General features: G+C 41.5%; 1 protein-coding gene across 1 annotated transcript in view; it reads left to right on the top strand.

The window, feature by feature from the left end:
- The window catches only part of EPC2 (enhancer of polycomb 2), an 82,640-nt gene extending 76,553 nt beyond the window's left edge, over nt 1–6,087 (top strand). The window contains exons 11-14 of the mRNA XM_083153842.1: nt 1,297–1,433; nt 2,276–2,432; nt 3,585–3,918; nt 4,658–6,087. Of these exons, the coding sequence (XP_083009968.1) occupies nt 1,297–1,433; nt 2,276–2,432; nt 3,585–3,918; nt 4,658–4,730 (701 nt within the window). The 3' untranslated portion in view covers nt 4,731–6,087. The remainder of the gene's footprint in view (nt 1–1,296; nt 1,434–2,275; nt 2,433–3,584; nt 3,919–4,657) is intronic.
- Nucleotides 6,088–19,679: the final 13,592 nt, after the last annotated feature.

Below are 19,679 nucleotides of genomic sequence, written 5' to 3'. Positions count from 1 at the left end.
GGGGTTTTTTTAGTTGTAAAAGCATCTTAGGGTACTTGTTTAGTTTCACGGCGGCAGCGGCCGTGCGCCTGAGTCCCCTTGCGGGGCTCGCTTCACTCGCCCACGCTGCGGGCTCTAGAATTATCTCTATGCCAACGTGGATATTAGGGGTATGAACTATCTTCTTTGGCATAGAGTTCATTTACCTTATTTTTGATAGTTTAGTGAGCGCAGCAGCCAGAAGTTCACGGCGGCCATACTGCCGCCGTGAAACTAAACAAGTACCCATCTTAGTCCTAATACAATGCTACTAGAACACACCAGTAGACACTGCTGATTAATTTATGTGTGAGTTTATACACAAAATACAATGGAACTTGGTATGGAAAAAAGATGTGGCTGCTGCATTTTAACCTCTAGGATGCATAGCGAGTAAGATGTATACCGAAGATACTGCACATGTCAAAAAGTTGTGCCTGGTCATGGCATCTACTCATTGGTGATGAAAGCTTAATGCAACTTTTCCCACCAAACTTCAGGCTGTTTCAGAGGGCTGCCTCCATAGGAGCAGGGCACATTTTGTCATTTTAAAATTGAAAAGGGCAGCACCCTGCTGAAACAGCCTAGTGGGGTCAATTTACTAAGATGGAAGTTCTATTGAAGATGTTATGTTGCCCATAGCAACCAATCAGATCCCATCTTTTTTCTATAAATGATAAATAGGGTTGAGATGGCAAAATGTATATTAAATGGGCCAAGTGGCTCTTATCTGCTTTTAAAATCATCAAGGAATGCTGTGAAGATTGGTAAAGTGTCCATGCTCCTGTATTTACAGCTATACCCATTGTGAAGCGTCGCCCAGTGGGCTACAAGAAAAATGTATTTAAGTGCACAATGGAGACCGACATTATGTAGGATGAAACTAGTGATTACGACAATGGGGCAGATGTATTAAGCCTTAACAAGAGATAAATGCAAGGGTGATAAGGAGAGATAAACCTCCAGCCAATCAGCTCCTTACTGACTTTTTTCAAACACAGTCTGTAACATGGCAGTTAGCAGGGGATTGGCTGGACTTTTATCTCTCTTTATCACCCTTGCATTTATCTCTTGTTAAGGCTTAATACATCTGCCCCATTGTCACTTATCCATTCCCTAGGAAGTGGTGTCATCAGTGAAGCAGAACATTTTTGACCATTAACATCTAAAATGATTTTCAATGTGGTAATTTAAAGGGTTTTTTTTTTTCTTTCTTTTTTCTCCAGCCCAGCCTCTACAGAATGCGGGAGTAACCTGTGTGTAATATTTTTTTTCCAGTCACAGGGGGCATCACAGAGGAACAGTTCCAGACGCATCAGCAACAGTTGGTCCAAATGCAAAGACAACAGCTGGCTCAGCTCCAACAGAAGCAGCAGTGCCAGCAGTCCTCACAGCAGATACATCCAAACGCACAGGTACTTTGCGTACTTTTAGGTTTCTAGAATTCGTCTTTGATTCAACTGGTGTGGCACTAGGACTCAAGGCATTGTAATAGGACAGGGTTTATGGATGCTGCAACACTGCTATTACCACGTAATTAAGGGTTTGGGTGTCTTTTCTATTCTGTGGTTGTCCGGAAATCTTAAGGGGCATGCATACATACGGGGGGGGGTGAAGAATTGATCGCTCCGTGTGTATGGCCCTGGGCGACTGCGATGCATGGTACCGTACGTCACCATCACCTGAAGATATAAACTGTGCATGTATTGTCTATCCTGCTAGATTGTGGGTTTGCCTATTGTTTATGTGGGGGCTTTGCTTGTGTGCCACTATGTATGTTGAAGGGTATGGGTTAAGCACGCTGCTCAGCACGGAGGCCAGCGTCGCCCATATGTACGTGGCTTTAAGGTTCATCTGTCTCTCGAAAAGGCAGTTTGGACCAATATTCATCCACTTTTATTTTTTTTTTTATTTATCCTGGTAGCTTGGTACATAAATGGGAAAAAAAATTATGTAAACCACCTAGGTCAGGCATGTCCAAACTATGGCCCTCCAGTTGTTGTGAAACTACAAGTCCCATCATGCCTTGCCGCAGCTTTGCTATTAGGGAATGCTTAAACTATGGCTAGGCATGCTGGGATGTGTAGTTTCACAACAGCTGGAGGGCCATAGTTTGGACATGCCTGAGGTCCTAGGTTGTGAAATGAATGCAACCTGATTTATAGTAAATTAAGAAATGTAGATTATAATACCTGTGAATGAAGTGATCCGTCTTTATTTTTGCACCTGCTTAATCGTCGTTGTGTTGATTTTCTAGGGCTCTGGAAACTCTGACTGCATGTCCAAGACACTGGACTCAGCTAGCGCCCACTTTGCTGCATCTGCTGTGGTCAATTCAACTCCAGGCCGCAGTGAAGTAGCCAAGGATCAAAGCACTAGCCACAGCCTGAACGGCATTGTACAACCTCCGGGAGGTAGGTGTTTGTCACAGAACAATATATACTTACTTATACTTACAGCCAACTTCAGGGCTTTCCTTTTTTTTCAGGTCTGTTTGGTTATAAGGGAGAAAATATATATATATTTTGTGTGTTGTTCAAAAACTGGTGCACTTGCATTGTATAATTGGAAGACTGAGTGCAATTGGTAAATACAAAGGTTAATAAAATGTGTACTTCTGATTGTGTGTATAACAGTGCATGGTTAGAGAGATGCAATATTAATAATTAAGATGTGTCAGGTATTGTATTTACAGTCTTAATTGATCTCCTATGGTAAAACATGGTATTTATATACACGGCTTAATAACTACAATGATTAATGCAGCAGGTGAGCTTTATCCTTGGTACCAGAGAGTAGGCCACATTGTCGGACAGAAGGGAAGCATGCACAGAATCGGATAGCTGCCTACTCATGTATTGGGTCTTCCATTGTATTGGAGCCTACCTCAATTTAAACATGAATCCCAACAGTACTGATGAGAAAGTTTGTAAGGGGAGGGGGATACCTGCAATCCAGGTAAGGAAGTGCTTGTGCTCTTGGAAAATCTCAGCACAGTGGTGGAATCGGCCTTTTACAGGTCATTTGTGGTCCTATGCTAGAAATAAATGTTTGGTTTATAGTTCTTGGGAATCTGTATGCAGATGTAGGGCAGTTTGGGGTTTTAAACAGGAATGTTGCTGCCCTAATTTAACAGCAGGAACTGCTTGGTGTTATGATTATGTGGAGACACTTGGCAGGGAATAGGAAAACCAGGTTCTGCTGTACAAGCAGCATGGTGGTATGAGGTGCATATTTGCTCCTGGCGCAAGAACTGCAGTAAATGATTACTCTGTTACATTCATTTACTTGTAAACTACAACACCTAGTACTGGAAGATTGTTTTGTTTCTTCACAGTAAAGAGTCCTGATATGTTCTCTGAACCTGTGTACGATAGAATTGCGTGTTCTGAATGTTTCAGTTTCCAGACTGACACACGTCTGTTGAGACTGATGTTATAGATTTTATATAAACCCTTTTGAATGACCTGGCAAAACTAAAGACCATTGTTTTTAAAGCGATCATTTCTCTTCCAGTTGTGGATTATGTCATTATCTAACCATTTTCTCTGTCTTGGGTTCTCCAGGGACTGCTAAAACGCTCTACTCTGCAAACATGGCTTTATCATCCAGCCCAGGGATATCCACAGTTCAGCTTGTACGGACAGTCGGACACCCCACCACTAACCACTTGATCCCAACATTGTGCACAAGTACCCCCCAGAACCTTCCCATGAGTAATTCCTGCCTAACGAACACCGTTCACCTCAACAGCGTCAGTGTTGTGTCACCTGTCAATGTGCATATCAATACAAGGACTTCTGCACCATCTCCCACAGCCTTAAAACTCGCCACAGTTGCTGCCAGCATGGACCGAGTGCCAAAGGTTACTCCAAGCAGTGCCATCAGCAGCATAGCCAGGTGTGTATTATAACGTTACTAGTAGCTTAACTATTTTGTTCTTTATGGTATTCTCTTATGAGAAGAAAAAAAAAAGAAATACTATGTATTATACATGTTTATGGCTGGTTAGATAAAAAAACAGCTATTTATTTTTATATTTTGTTACTTTGTGTAATTCGCCAGTAAGAGGATCTGTTATAATGCTTTACCGATATGTCGTCTGTACATATATATCTTTTTGTTCTTACAGTGTTCTTATTTTTCTACTTTTGTTTGGAAATAAAAATGATCCAACTATTTTATTTACCATGGATTGTGTTCTGTTATTTGTCAGTGATGAGTTCTCTGATAAGCCTCCTGGTTTCTGACCCACAGGCTACGGTTTATCTGCTCGCCAAACAGAATCTGAGTGAGCATTACTACTGTAGTACAGCTGCTGTTACTGGTGTAACCTAGCAGCATGATTCATAAGGATCTGGACCACACTTTGCCTTAGGAAAATAAGACATCATTTAAATAGTCAGAGGACCATCCTGTTACTGTACAGTATGTCATTACAATAGAATAAATGAATGTGTACAACATACTTAGTCTATTTAGGGCTAGGAAGGGTTCTCCTTGCCACACTTACTCGTAGCAGAACAGGATGGCAGAAACTAGAAACCATTCTTGTTCCTTCCTTTACGTAGGGTCTTTTCTAATAATTTTACATCTCTGAGATCTCTGTACTAATTGTATATTTTATATTGTGTTCCAGAGAAAACCACGAACCAGAAAGGTTGGGCTTGAACGGAATTGCAGACACAACAGTAGCAATGGAGGTGACATAATTTCAGAACATAGACTTGACCTGACATTTCAGGATTTCTTTTCCACCGAAATGCAAGCTGCAATGCTCCGCGGATCAGCGCATGCTAACATGGACCTAAATGGACTATTAAGTGTATGGGACATTCTCCCAATATACTCCTATGTACATTTTGTAAAATTGGAAAAAATCACTACCTTGTAAAATAGTTTATTTGTATCATTCATATTATTTCTGTTACTTGAATAGTACATATTCATTATCATGCTTTTGCACTTGAATTTGCAACTGAATGGATATAAAAAAACAAATCTTTAATGGGATCATGAGCATGGAATGGGGTCCTGCATCACTTGTTTTAGCTATTTATTTTGCCATGTTTACATTTTGTATCTTGTACAAATAAATCCAACTTTGTGTCTAAAACGAAAGTTAAAGTGCCCCGTCACCTGCGCACAGCGAAGGCCGCCAGTTTGTGCCCTGCACCAATATTCGGCCTACATGTGCCCTAGGAACCAGTGAAATCACTGAGGCATAAGACCCTTCATGGTGTCAGGAGAAAGCAGAGTGGCTGCCTCCGCTGTGGGGTCGTGACGGATCCACTTTGAAGATTCATAGCTAGGAAATTAAACTTCTTGTAAATTTTTTCTAAAGGAAATGTAAAGTTTTCACTTTGTTCATTTTGTTTTCACAATTTGACTATATGGACCTTTTGGTAATAGTGGCACTTCACTGTCAGATATGAAGTTGAGGCAAAATAGTATTTTCTATTACTGTGCAGGGGGAGGGATGGATCGATACATACAAAAATTAATGTAGAAACTCACTTTTTCCATATATTTTGAATGTATATTTCTATTTATAATTCCAGTTTATAAGAGTAAAATTACACAAAGTCTATGAAAGAAAAAAAAAGGATGCAGCCAGCACCCGAGTTGTGCAGCCATTTCCATTTTATGAAAAATTGCCTATTTTATCCAGCTTTCAAATCCTAAGTACAGATTTTACCAGTACTGTATTGCACCATATACCATTGCAATAACTATTGGGTGTTTACTATCGAACCATCCCTGATGTCTGTGGGAGGGGACATGCTAAGTGTTTTCCTGTACAACAAGGCAAGTAACGGGTCTGAAATCGTCTGATACTTAACTGTCCAACACTTTTGCTAATGTTAGTGAATTCATTTTTTCTTTTTAATATATATATTTTTTTTATTTTACGTTTTTTGTATTTTTTTTTTTATACCGTTTCTGTAAATGAGATGTGTAGTGCTCTTAATCAGACTGTTTGTTGATGCACTAGTTCAGACAGCTTTCCCTGTTACTTGTTCTTGATAAGTGGAAACTGCAGGGAAATAAAATACATATAAAAACATAGACACCTTGCACAAATGGTTATTGCACAGTGTGGAAAGAGTATAAAAAAGCATTTGCTGGTGTAATATTGTTGGCTAGTATCTTTGCAAATTTGTCGCAAGGTGAAAATCAACCCCGTGGCTTGTGCTCCTGACACAGGACCATAAATCCGGCTTGTGTACCATAATGAATTGTGTGCTTCGAATGACTCCTCATGCTTTGTAATACAGAACTGCTCCCATGTATTAGAGTTCCATCTTTTATTGCTTGTTTAAAAGTGTTCCTGTCTCTAAAGCTCAGTACACACAGGGTGATTGCTGGGGATATGGTCTCTGAGCGACCACAACCTCGTGCATACGGGGTGACAGTCACCGGGCATGCGCTCCGGCAACCAATCCTGCAGTGGTAGCTGGTCGCAGGAACATGCTCCTGCAACTAGCTGCTTCCCCCGGCAGCGTGTCTCATTTTCATCTGTGACCTTCACTGGACACTCAGCAATTTGGTCGCTGAGTGATGTATCGCTGAGCAACCAATCGCTCTGTGTGTACGGAGCTTTACACACAGTGGAAGCTGAATCAATATTTATAGCAATGCAGACAAATGTTTTCTCTGAACCAGTGACATCATTCAGACTCGTGCACAGACATTTTATGAGCTGAACAAATGTTAATGAGTACACAGCCTATTTATTTAGAAAGATCTAATATCACTGAGGCAAGAGGCACAAACAGACCTATGCTTCTGTCATGTCATTTGCTTACTTTATGTATGTTCAGCTAATAAAGTGACTCATCCCTTTGTAAGACACAGGCGCACTTTATAGCCAAGTAAATATTTTGCAAAGCTTCTTGATCATGGGGCCACTAGTGGGCAATGGCACATTAGAGTTTATACATATTTATCCACTTACAAGCACTAGGGCAGTCCCCACTAATAAAATACGCCTCTGTGCAGTATAAATCCTGCCCATATTATATACAGACCTTTTAAATAGTAAAATAAATACATTTAAATAGTAAAAAATAAATCCATCTATTACAGTTTACCATTAAATTATTAAGAATTCTTTACAAAAGATCTGAACCTCTTTTTTTATCATTGAAATAAAATACATCCTGTCTGTATAATGCAGCTGAAAAATGTGTCCTTTTAGTTCTGTATTTGAACAGGAATCAACAAAGCCTTGCAATTGAAACAGAAAGAAGTCTAATTCTCCGTGAGCTTCAGCAGTGCTTTCATCTGCTCCACCCTACACTACAAAGGGGGGTTAACTAGTGAGAAGGCAACCTGTTTTCTATGCCATCAACTACAACAATGTTAACCAACTCCAGTCTTCGGTGCATGTTTTCCAGGTTTCTTTGCAGAATTACATGTCAAAATGATTACCACCTATGCATATTTTTAATAAGGTCAGCCAGTAATGAATACACTTGTATTGTATTAAGAAATATGGAAGACATGCACTACTAGGGTTCCCTGAGGACTGGAGATGGGAAATGTCGATCTACAAAACACTCAGCCTCTCTTCACACAAAACGTATTAGGAATATTTGGTTTAAAACAAACCAAAAAGTGTAATGGGGCCTACGCACATGCTAGATCGCTCGGCACACACACACAGCGATATGTAGTGCTTTGTGCTGAGCATGCTGTCGGTGCCAGTGTTCTCCAGTGAGAGAACACTGCAGATGATGAGATTTATGGTCCCTGCTCATTCTTTATTATATCGGCGATAACCCTATCGCTCCCCCCTACAAACACAGCAGTGTAGGGTCATTTTCTAAGTGATCTAGGCCAATCGCTTAGAAAATGCAAATAAGTCGCTATGTGTGTAGGCCAGGAATTCCCAACCACGGTCCTCAAGGCACACCAAACAGTGCAGGTTTTAGTGATATCCAGGCTTGAGCGCAGGTGACTTAATTAGTACCTGAGTGATTCTGATTAAACCATTTGTGCTGAAGCCTGGATATCACTAAAACCTGCACTGTTGGTGTGCCTTGAGGACCGTGGTTGGGAATTCCTGGCCTACACACATAGCGACTTATTTGCATTTTCTAAGTCAGGATCTGGTGCTCTCACAAAAGCATCTGGTAATGGGGTGGAAACCATTATTGATGGACGGTATGTGGTAAAGAGAATGCTTGTTTATTGTTGGGGGTTTTTTAAACTACAATTTATCTTTTTATTTATTTTCTTTGTTTACACCAGTCCTGATGTTCTCTTGATTCCATGTTATCAGGGGACGTCTAATTGGGATTTTGAATTATTTATATATTTATTGAACAGTTTACTATTTCGGCATCATACATTTATTGATTTTGTGTTTACTGTTTCTTTAGGGTATTATGTATGCCCAATTTACTGTATACCTTCATGTAGAGTAGGGGCATGTTAATGGTTCCAGGTGCCCTAGGCTAATACAGCTCCCCTTGTAATGCTGCTCAACACACGTGTATAGTCGCTCAGGGACTCTCCATTCATACTGTCCATGTAACTAAGGTTTTACAACTGGCATGTAGGATCTAATGCTTGTGGCACGTGCAGGAGGCTTTGGCGGGACATGATATGTAACTGTCACTAAATATGTGCAAGAAAATGATTGCTTAGCAGTCAAATTCAGTGTCTGAGATAGTACACGAATACCCCTTGCACACCGCAGCTATAACACAGTATTTTGCCGATTTTAAAATGCTTTTAAACTGTTCTAGCTGCAGTGTGAAAGGTCCCAAATGATTTTACCGTTTAAAAATAAAAATGTATTTTTGAAACATTTAAAATGCAGGATCCTACCCGTTTAATGTGCAGTGTGAATGGATCAGAAATGGTATTTGGTATTCAGCCAGCACTTTGTTCTCACATGGGACCCGCTCATTACATATGCAGGGTGCAGGGATCCGCTCATTAAATATGAACTGCGCTGGCTCCCGCTCATTAGATATGCACGGAGCTGGGACCCAGCGCAGTGCATATTTAATGAGCGGGTCCCATATGCGGATAAAGAGGCTGATCTGCGCTAACTCAGACACTCGTGGCCACCTAGATGCTGGGCATGTGGCAGTGTGCAGTCTAATGTGTCCATTAGAGAGAGAATTTGCTTTTGCAAGTGAACCAAAATCAAGCCCTTGGTTTGCTAATGGACAAAACAATATGCACTGCAGTTGGAACAGATGTAACGTGCAGAGAGAGTTAAGCCCCGTTCACACTGGGGGAGATATATTGCTTAGCAATATATGGCTGATCAATATATTGCTCAGTTTCTCCTTTTCATCAGCGACCAGAGATGGTCGCTGATGAAAGGAAACCTCTGCCAGCGGTGCCACAGAAGTAATCAGCTGGTCGCAGGAGGTTGTGATTAGAATGGGGCTGAAAATAGGAGCGCGCTGTGTGCCCCGGCGATTTATCGCCGGGGCACACTCCCATCTGCGGCTGGGCCCATGTCTGAATCTGGTACGGTAGGGGTAGGCTGTGGAGGGGCTGTGGATTTATCGCCGGGGCACACTCTCATCACTGGCAATATCTAGCACTGGCAAAATCAAGGGCCCTACTCGGAGGAGCTTACAATCTAGTAGGAAGGGGAGACGGACAGATTACAAGAGGTGCAAGCGAGTGGGCGGTGGTTAGATAGCAGGATGTAAACAGGCAAGGGGTCGGAGAACCAGCTGGTTTATGCAGTGGAAGGGTATGCTTTGATGAAAGCATGAAAGATATCAGTTTGAAGCTCGCACCCCACCCAAATGTAACTTTCTCCTGCAGTGCACATGGTACATAATACAGTCCATTAGCAAACCAAATGTGCTTTGCGATGGAAGCTGATTCCCCCCCCCCCCCCCCTCTGTTTCTTGCACAAATAAAATGTTTACAACTTAGATGCATTTAGTGTTCACATATGGTTCCTGTCCTCAAGAAATCTCTGAAATATAAAAATATTCCAAAATATGGACTAATCAGTTATCCAAAATGCTTCTGCTCGAAGCATTTTGGATAATGGATACTCAACCTGTAATAAAAATTGGTAAAAAATGATTACAAAACTAAAATCACAAGGTTTAAGAAGCAACCATTAGCTAGTCCACAGCTGTATGTGGTACATAAGGGTCATGCAATATCAGACTGGGTCCTGTATTAATCAGTGTTTAAATCATGACTTTCTCTTTAGTGTCCATAAAAAAACTATTTTAGCAGTTTGGTATAACCAGTATGTGAATCTTGTATGTCCAAACAGTCCTGTTAGCATCCAAAGTTTATGAATGGACTAAAGTAATATGTACTAGTTATCAAGAATGCTGCAGAATGTTCCAAGGAGATTGGCAATGCCAAACAGAATTCCAATGGTGTAACAGTAGTCCACATACAAGCTCAATGCATTTGCTGGGGCTTTGGTCCCCCAGTTTTCTCTGGTATATGACCCTAATATACCAACACACCTGTGGCCTAGTTAGTGGTTGCTTTTTATACCTTCTGAGTTGTTTTTTTTTTTTTTATATATATATATATATATATATATATATATATATATATATATATATATATATATATATTAAATGTGCATTTACTTTATCATTTACCATCCATTATCTATAAATTGTGTGAGAATGCTGGTAAGGAGACAAAAAATATGATGTTTCCTGTGCCAGCAAGCATTAGTGTTATGATCAGTGGTACAAGATGCCGGATAGATCACTGTGCTACAAAAGCCTGCATCCTTAATACGTGCTTGCACACCAGGTTTAAATATGTCAGCCAGAGAACAACATGAGGAAATGCTTACAAAGTGCTTCTTTGAATGAGCCTTTATGCCATGGCTGGTTCTCAAACTCGGTCCTCAGGACCCCACACAGTTCACATTTTCCAGGTCGCCCGGTAGATGCACAGGTGCAGTCATTACTCACACATTTTAAAAGATCCACAGGTGGCGCTAATTATTTCAGTTGCGATTCTGTGGGAAGATCTGCAAAACATGCCTCGGGTGGAGTCCTGAGGACCGAGTTTGAGAACCTGTACTTTAGGACATTGGATAATTGTTAAATACTAAAGTACTAAACCTATATACCAATTTCTGAGCATAGACATGTTTGTAACCACTAGTAATACCAGATAATGGACCTAATACAGCTTTGTTTGTTCTTGGTGCCGCCAGTTGTAATTATATGCTAATATGGCAGAAGCTAAGCTGAGCGTGTTGCATCATTTCCGTCTGATACATTGCAGAGTCAGAGTACCCCTGTAGACAAGCGCGGTGAGCTACTCTCCTTGGATGCAGAGGACTTTCCAGTATCAAGTAAGATTGCACCTGCTAATTTATATAGGCAAAGAAAATGCAGAATTAAAGCTCATGAGACATGCCTGTGTTCACCTGACTATTCCCATCTACCTCCCCCAGACGCTGGATTCATGTCACTAATTTTGCGACTAATCCCAACGTTGCAATTTCCTGGCTGTGCTCCGCAGCTCAGATGCATACTCAGGAAGTATACATTGAAAGATTTGTGTATAATAACCACTTTAAGACGAATATCTTCAAGTTCAGGCGATAATTCAGCACGGAAACAATAACTTCCCCAAATATAACGCTCTGCACGTATAACATTTGCCCCACCTGCAGCGTAACGTGGTTTTGCCCATTTTGTGCAGCGATCTGTTTCTAGCTGTTATCTACTAGGCCAGGCATTCCCAACCACGGTCCTCAAGGCACACCAACAGTGCAGGTTTTAGTGATATCCAGGCTTCAGCACAGATGGTTTAATCAGAAACACTCAGGTACTAATTAAGTCACCTGTGTTCAAGCCTGGATATCACTAAAACCTGAACTGTTGGTGTGCCTTGAGGACCGTGGTTGGGAAAGCCTGTACTAGAAGCTACAAGATCAGGAAGTACAATCTGATTGGTTGCCATGGGAAACATTCACCTTTAAAATCCCACAGTTTAGGAAATATACCCATGGTTTGTGGATTTTCTTTTTGTGGAAACAGGAGGGTATAATTACGGACTTGTCAAAATAGAGAAATACACCTGTACATGATTAAAGAAACCCTGCTGGTGGTACTTGAAGCTTAGAACTTCACAGTGGGTTTTTCAATGACAATTTAAATCAGTCTCTTGCAATTTATGGCAGTGCCACTGTAGCTTAATGAGAAGCTGCAGCTTATGAAAGCAGCCAATTCATTAATATATCCCATAGGACTGAGAAACCTGCTGCAAATGCTACTTTATGTACAGCTCTCGTTAGGACTCATCACATCATTTAAATGGGGTCTAGGTCAGGACAGGGCCATTCCAAAATCTAGATTCTTTTTTCTTTCAGACATTCATTTGTAAAAAATACAGGTGCTTTTTAATAGCATTGTTCTTTTACGTGATCCACGTTTGACCAATCTTTTGTTGTCAGACAGAATGGCCCACAGTTTTCTCTAGCAGACTTATTTTAAGAGAAGCTCGGTGTCTGCAAGGCGTAGAGCACCTGTGTCTGCAAGATAAAAATTATGACATTTCTCGGATGGGTTTTTAGACCCAACAACTCCACATGAGTCTTGTTTGTCCAAAATATTTTCAAAGTCACACACCAGCCTCCCTCTGAAGGTACTGTACAGGTACGTCTACATTTATCATAGCTACATCTTTGGATATACATACATCTGTAGGCTTGTGGGTTATTTGTGTCATACAGTCTGATCATTGGATTCCTTTACTGTGATACCCCCAGCTGGGACCTTTGCTAATAGTCTTCAGTATTGTCCATGTGTAAATACTCTCACTGTGGAATGATGTAAAATGGCCATATAACCTCTTACGACAAATGAGCAGCAATACTTGTCTAGCGAAGATTGCTCTAGAGATGTTTTCACCTTGCAACAACGGGGTAGGTTTAGTGTTGGGCGAAAAGTCTATTTTGTACACAGTGGAACTATTTTTTGGTATGCGTGTGCCATGACGGTCTTAGGCAGAGATCGCAGTGGGGACTTATTTGCAATGGGATTAACAGTAGGAGTACGTATCTGGGAAGTAATGGACGAGTGGTATGTCAAATGCAGGCATGTTTTGGGGGCATGTTACAGCTTGAATTTTTTTATCCCGTTAAAATGCCTCTGACATCTTACCACCAGCGGCCATATATTTACTCAGTTGGTCAATGTTTGAACTATGTTCGTCCAATGGTTGTGAAAACAAATACAGATGTTAAACTTTCAGGTTCTGCGCTAAATGGTCGCTACAGAAGTATGTATAGAAGGAAAAATCCCAAATCCTTCGGGTAACACAATAGTAGAAAAAGAGGGGTATACCAATTTCAAACAGCGCCCAATAAACCCAGGGTGAGTGGGTCTAGTATAAAGTGCAATAAGGGGGAATCAAAATTTATACTTCCATATAGTAATGTTCCGCCCGCATCCAATGTATTCCTCTGAAGGGTAAAGTGCTCCAGTACATGTAAACAGAAAAGGGCTTATAATAGTAAAGCCTATTTTATTAACATGTATAATGCACAAAGACAATCATAAAATACAATAAAATCGTGAAACAAAAAGTCCAAACTTGTAGGGGGAATAAGTACAAATTACCAAGAGGTGGATCAGAACTGGGTGTTAATCAGTTCAAAGCGCTCAGTCAGATATTCACCAGTCCGGTCCCGGGTAACAGGGCTGGGGATCAGACGCTGCCTCTGGTTACTCCTTATGTCCTCCTCTGTCTGGGATGCTGCCAACAGTACTCCACCAACGCGTTTCAACCCTTGAACCAGCGGGTCTTTCTCAAGGCTTGTGTCTTGTATGTTTGTATGCTTGTATGTTCGTCCAATGGTTGTATCTCTGTATGCAAGTGCTGGTTCAGAGAATACCACCAGTGGGCATCTGAATATACATCCTGTCTTGGTGCCATTTGTATATTCTCGCACAGCTCCTGCAGTGGCATTAGTGGATTTCTCTGACTCCGGCCCAATGTTAGGGAACAGCTGCAGCTGGCTGGGACGAGCAAATCACCCCATTAGAGTCTCCATGTTGAAAAACAAGATTATGTACTAGGGGTAAAAATAAAGTTTTAGTAACAGATAGGCCTTGCCGTTTCTTCAGTATCCTCCATTCTGAGCATGGTGTGGATAGCAAGGGTTCCCTACCTCAGGCAATAGAAGATGAACATGCAGGTTATGTAGTAGGGAGGCCAAACTAAAAGTAGTACTAAAAGCCAGGTCAAGGTCTCTATATACAAAATGGTCACCACCCCTTGTCCAGTCCAGATCATATTTATAATTGACTGCTAGTGCATAATCCTGTAAACATGGGACATTGAGTCCACCCAAGTTTAATGTTTGTTGTAATTTAAATAGATATATTCTAGGATGCTTACCAACATATATAAACTTAGTCAGTACCTTATCTATCATTTTAACATGCCCCTGAGCTATCAAGAAGGGCAGCATCTGCACTGGGTATTAGAAATGGGGTAAATAAACCATCTTATATAACTGACAGTTACCCAGGTACAAAAGAGGAAGATTTTTCCACTTTTAAAAAGCAGCCAACATTTGTCGAATAAAGTAATGTATATTTGCAGCATATAAGCTATCCGGTAAAGACCACCAAAAAATCAAGACATCTCTTGCCCATCTAAAAGGGAGATTCCCCCGCCCGCCATCCATGTTTAGCATCATCATATAATGCTAACGCTTCAGTTTTGTCCAGATTGATAAGGAAACCCGAAATATCCTTCCAATCGGCTAATGTTTTAACTAAAGAGGGAAGAGACAATTTTGGTTCACTAAAATATAATAAAAGATCATCCGCAAAAGCAGACACCTTTATCTCATATGACCCAACCCAAATCCCCAAGTGATATCACTAACAAAAGTACTTATGAGAGGATCTAGGGCCAAATTAAAAATTAAGGGGGAGGGAGGACAGCATTGTCTAGTGCCTCTGTTCCGCACAAATGATGGGGAGTTAACCCCAGTAACCGTAAGAAAAACTGTAAGTTGAGCATAAACCATTCGAAATATACCTATAAATTGTAGGCCAAATTGCTGTGCATGTAACACCCTCAGAATGTATGGCCAGAATACCCTATCAAAGGCCTTGTCAGCATCACAGCTGACCACAATTTTATTAGTATCTTGCTTGTTATGAATCATAGCAGCTATAATAACATTATTGTACAGTTAGGTTGACCTGACATGCACTCCTGTTGATCAGACAGGGGTCAGCTAAGACCACATAAACTGTATTCTCAAAGCAATCCTAAGTTTGCACATACAGTTAATTGGAGCTAATTCAGACCTGATTTCAAGTTGAAGACCGGCAATTATTGATAGACTGTGCATGCACATGGGATGTAGTATGCATGCGCAAGGCCCTCCTGCAATGAAAGCCTGCTACTTTTTTTAAATTATTATTATTGATGGATAATAATGATCACAATGTGATAGGGAGCCGGCATTTGGGGTTGTTAACGGGCGTTTTCTGGGAGTGGATTGGTTGATACCAAGATATCGGGGAGGGCGCTATGATATGAGTGTGCTCTGGTAAAAGCAGGAGTTAAAAAAAATGGGATAGTCACTCCCAATGGTCGACAGGCAAATACAGGAAGAAGGTAAACTGCGCTAGATGTAATAAACAGGTGTGATAATTGAATGGCTATTTTAATAAAACATACTATGTCCTGGGACAAAAACAATACACATAAAATACAGGTAATAAAATAGATGGTTAAAAAGTCACAATGAATAGTCACCCTTTTTTGGCCGCCAGTACTGGGGAAGTCCAATCCAAATAGTTGTGGGCATATGCGTGGATTATCCAATATTTTGTGGAAAGAAAGTTTCTCCCACTGCTTTGATAGTAGAACCGGGAAATCTCTGTGATACGGTGAGTGGAAGAAATGTAAGTGCTGAGGGTGATCTCCGCTGGATTTGGATGGGTATTGAGTACCACAGTTTTGTGGGTGCTGTATCCAAGTGAGATTTGGGGTCAGGGTACAAGAGCTCAGAGAAACATATTGAGCCACAATATCACAGCAAGGCGATTCCGTGCTGCAGGTGTGAATTTGACATGCCAAACAAGTGTCACAGATCTGCTTATTCAAACTTACCTGACTTGTGATTGTGCTCTGTGTCTCAGTGATAAGGTGCCCATAGACGTGCCGATTCTGGTGCCGCAATGTGTGCTTTGAGATGCGCTCTCCTGTGACATCTCATCGCACAGTACAAAAAATATGTGCTGCACATACTTTTTGTACTTGCTTTTTATCGCATTGCATGCACAAGGCATGCAACGCAATGCTATTTAAGCTCAAAACGAACGGCCGAATTGGCACGTGTATGGGCACTTCAACTCAGTTCATACTGCCAGTCAGTCTGTGCATTGCTGATTTATTGATTGTGCACCTGTTGGAAATCCAGACTGAAGTTGGAATCACCAGTAACCCTTTGCTCTCCTGTTCCCTGTGGTTCACCTGTTTAGTTCAGACTGAAGTCTTCTGAATTCGTGCCTCAGATTGCAGATTCCCCTATGTCCTTTCCTCCAATCAATGCAAGGCAGGGGGGGGGGGGGGGTTAAATATCCTGCTCACAGACCCAGAAACTGCCTTCAGCAACTTGTCTACCTCTGCTGCATTATCCAGTTGCTCATTGCTGTACATGTTTGTTTCCTGGCTCCTGCTTCGTATCCTGACTATAGCTATATAATTTCCAGTCATCCAGTATTCCCATTTCCATTGCTCCATTCCCATCTCAGGTCCAGTCATCTGGTGAAATCCTCCGGTTCCATTGCTCCATTTCCGTCTCCGATCCAGTCATCTGGTGATTCCACCGGTCCTGACTCCTTCTATGCTTACACTCTGTCATCAGTCGTTCTACATACCAGACTACAGCCCACTCTGACACTAGTCAGAATAGTATTCGGCTCATCATCTTTGAACTGCTCTATTCTACAGTACTTCCATAGAAACAGCGCAGTATCCGGTGCCGCGACCTGCTCGCTGGATGCCGCAAAGTCCAAACTTCCTGGCAGGGGTCCCCAGCGAGTTTAGACTCTGCGCCTCCGTTTCGGATATCTGCTGTTGTGTGGTCCAGTTCATGGTTAATCGATGGTGTACAGTATTCAAGAGTTTTCCAGCTCCAGTTCCAGGTTACTCTCCTGATACAGTATTTCTGCACTCCTGAAACACTCCATTTCAGTAAACCAGCCTGGTGAATTTACCTATTCAAGTCTCCTGTCTCTTCAATCCACACCTCTCGTCCACTCAGCCTGGTATATCCTCCGGATCCTGTTTTTCATTGCCAAACCAGCCTGTTTCCGTTATTCCTGTATTATAGTTTCCTTAATTTGCCAAGAAGGCTATCCTAAGTTATCCTACTGTTTCCAGTTTCTGTTTAGCCAAGTAGGCATGTTTAAATTTTGTGCCATCCATATAATCCAGCACCTGCCACCAGACCACCAAAGTCACGATTACACAAGTCCACAAACTCCTAGTCGTGACATGAGCAGCTGGATTGCCACAAGGATGTATGGAGCTACATCTGTATGTATGGAATATAAATCTCATTGTCATTTCTGACCATGTAGTGCAGGTGGGGACCACTTATATATGTGATCATGTACAGTATATATATATATATATATATATATATATATATATATATATATATATAAATATATACGACTTTCAATGGTCCAATGGTCGACCGCATTTGGTCAACCCAATGACCTATACCCCTGGAAACCTGGACTAAGGCTTTCAGTTTCTCTGGAAAACTAAGCAAAAATGACAAATAGTAATATTTTCCTTACAAAATGATTGGTTTATTTCACTAGTAAGACTACAGTGGTACTTGTACCACCACTGTCCTTGGTAACCTGGCTACCCCCCTTCATCACGGCATCCAGATGAAAGCTATCTCCATTGATACCTGAATATAGCCATCAACAGTTTTGCACAGAGAAGTCCTATTTATGCCAAAAACACTGGTTTGCTTAATGACTGGGCTTTTTCCCTATGATAGGGCTTCGGGGGGGATGGGGAAGCAGCAGCATTGTATTGATACAAAACAGATCAATGTGTCCTGTTCACTGCATAACACGTAAGTAAAAATGATGCTAAGTAATGTTAGAAGCTCCCATCAGGATACTTAAGGTCACGATGTCTGTGGTTACAGCAGTCAGACATAATTTTGCTTATTGATGTCTTGTAAGAATGAATCATTCCCAGCACAATGAGATTATGCATCGGTTCTGGAGAAGAGATTTCCGGAGCCTTGTAGAAGTCTTTTGCAAGTGTCATTATGAGACAGTCTACAGTGCACATGTTCTGAGTATTGCTGTCTCTGGGCAGGAAAGCTGAGACCATCTTTGAGGAAAGATATGTGCTTTTTATGCAGTAGTGGCTTATTCTTCAATGCTAGAGGGATGGACCAATATTATGAAAATGTGTATGCAACATTCATTTGAACAACACACAACCAAGAGTACCACCTCTGACCTGCTCAGAAGGACACACAATGTAATAGTGGTGGCCCCTACCTGCAATCTACAGGTGGGCTGTAAGAAGAACCTACTGTTATGCTCACATGTTGCACTGTTCTGAATAGGGAAAAGACTTTTCATACGCACAAGCCACAGTCAGTGTCAGGGGTTTGGAAAAAACACTGGCTGCAGCTTGCATGCAAACTGAGTTCTATGGACTTCATCCTGGGCAGCCCATAGAAGACCGTTACAGCTGGGGGGACATTTGCAATCGCACCCACCTTCTTCCCTGTGGCATCTAGGGACAGTGTTTTATGCAGCCCTAAAAGCAGAACAAATCTGGCAGAAAGTCTTCCCATTGGAAGCTTTGTCTGCCAATCTAAATCCAGCATGTGATTAGCAAATAGTGCTTCCAATGGGAAGACTGTGCAATCATTGGGCTTACAGGTAATGGTGGATTTTTACTGTGGGGGCTGCCTATTAACAAAACTCCTCAACCACAGAGAAACACCCTTTGTACTTTGGGAAGATTTCCCCCTACCAACAGATGATGGGTTTATTTAGCAAATTGCATATATTCCGCTTGGCTGGGAGCAGGGAATTTCACTTCCCTACCACAAACAGAGGAGGAGGCGGTGGCGGCAGTGGTGGCAGTGGCGGCAGTGGCATAACTAGACATTTTTACCTGCATGCTCTTTTCCAGGAGTTACTCTGTGGCAAATGAAGGATTTTTAAAGGTTTCTAATACTACCTCTTCATTCATTTTTACCCAAGTCACTATAAATGAGTGGCGCCATTTGTGACTTGCTTACACAAGTCTCCCTTCCACTGTACACTGGGGGAGGACCTGCTATGCTCTATATTATTACTACTTGTTTTGTTTTTTTAGGCAGGGGGCAAACCTAAGACATATATGATTATATGTATATTATGCGCAAAATCAGAGAGCTCTCAGGAATTCTCAGCTATAATGAAAGAATGCTGTCTCAGATAGTTAAGCCCCGTACACACAAGATGAGATTTTAAAAGCTATCGCCCAGAAGGGCCCTAGCATCTGTCTCCTCTAAAGGGGCGGCCATTTTTGGAGGGCCATTTTCTGCAGATTCCATGTGAATGTCCAGACCGCATGGAAACTGCAGAGACCCCTCAATCCTGCAGCACCGGCTCCCG

The sequence above is a fragment of the Crinia signifera genome, chromosome 7, assembly GCF_055691185.1.
Source record: "Crinia signifera chromosome 7, ASM5569118v1, whole genome shotgun sequence".
Taxonomy (NCBI): Eukaryota; Metazoa; Chordata; class Amphibia; order Anura; family Myobatrachidae; genus Crinia; species Crinia signifera.
This window is presented reverse-complemented; position numbering and strand designations above follow the sequence as displayed.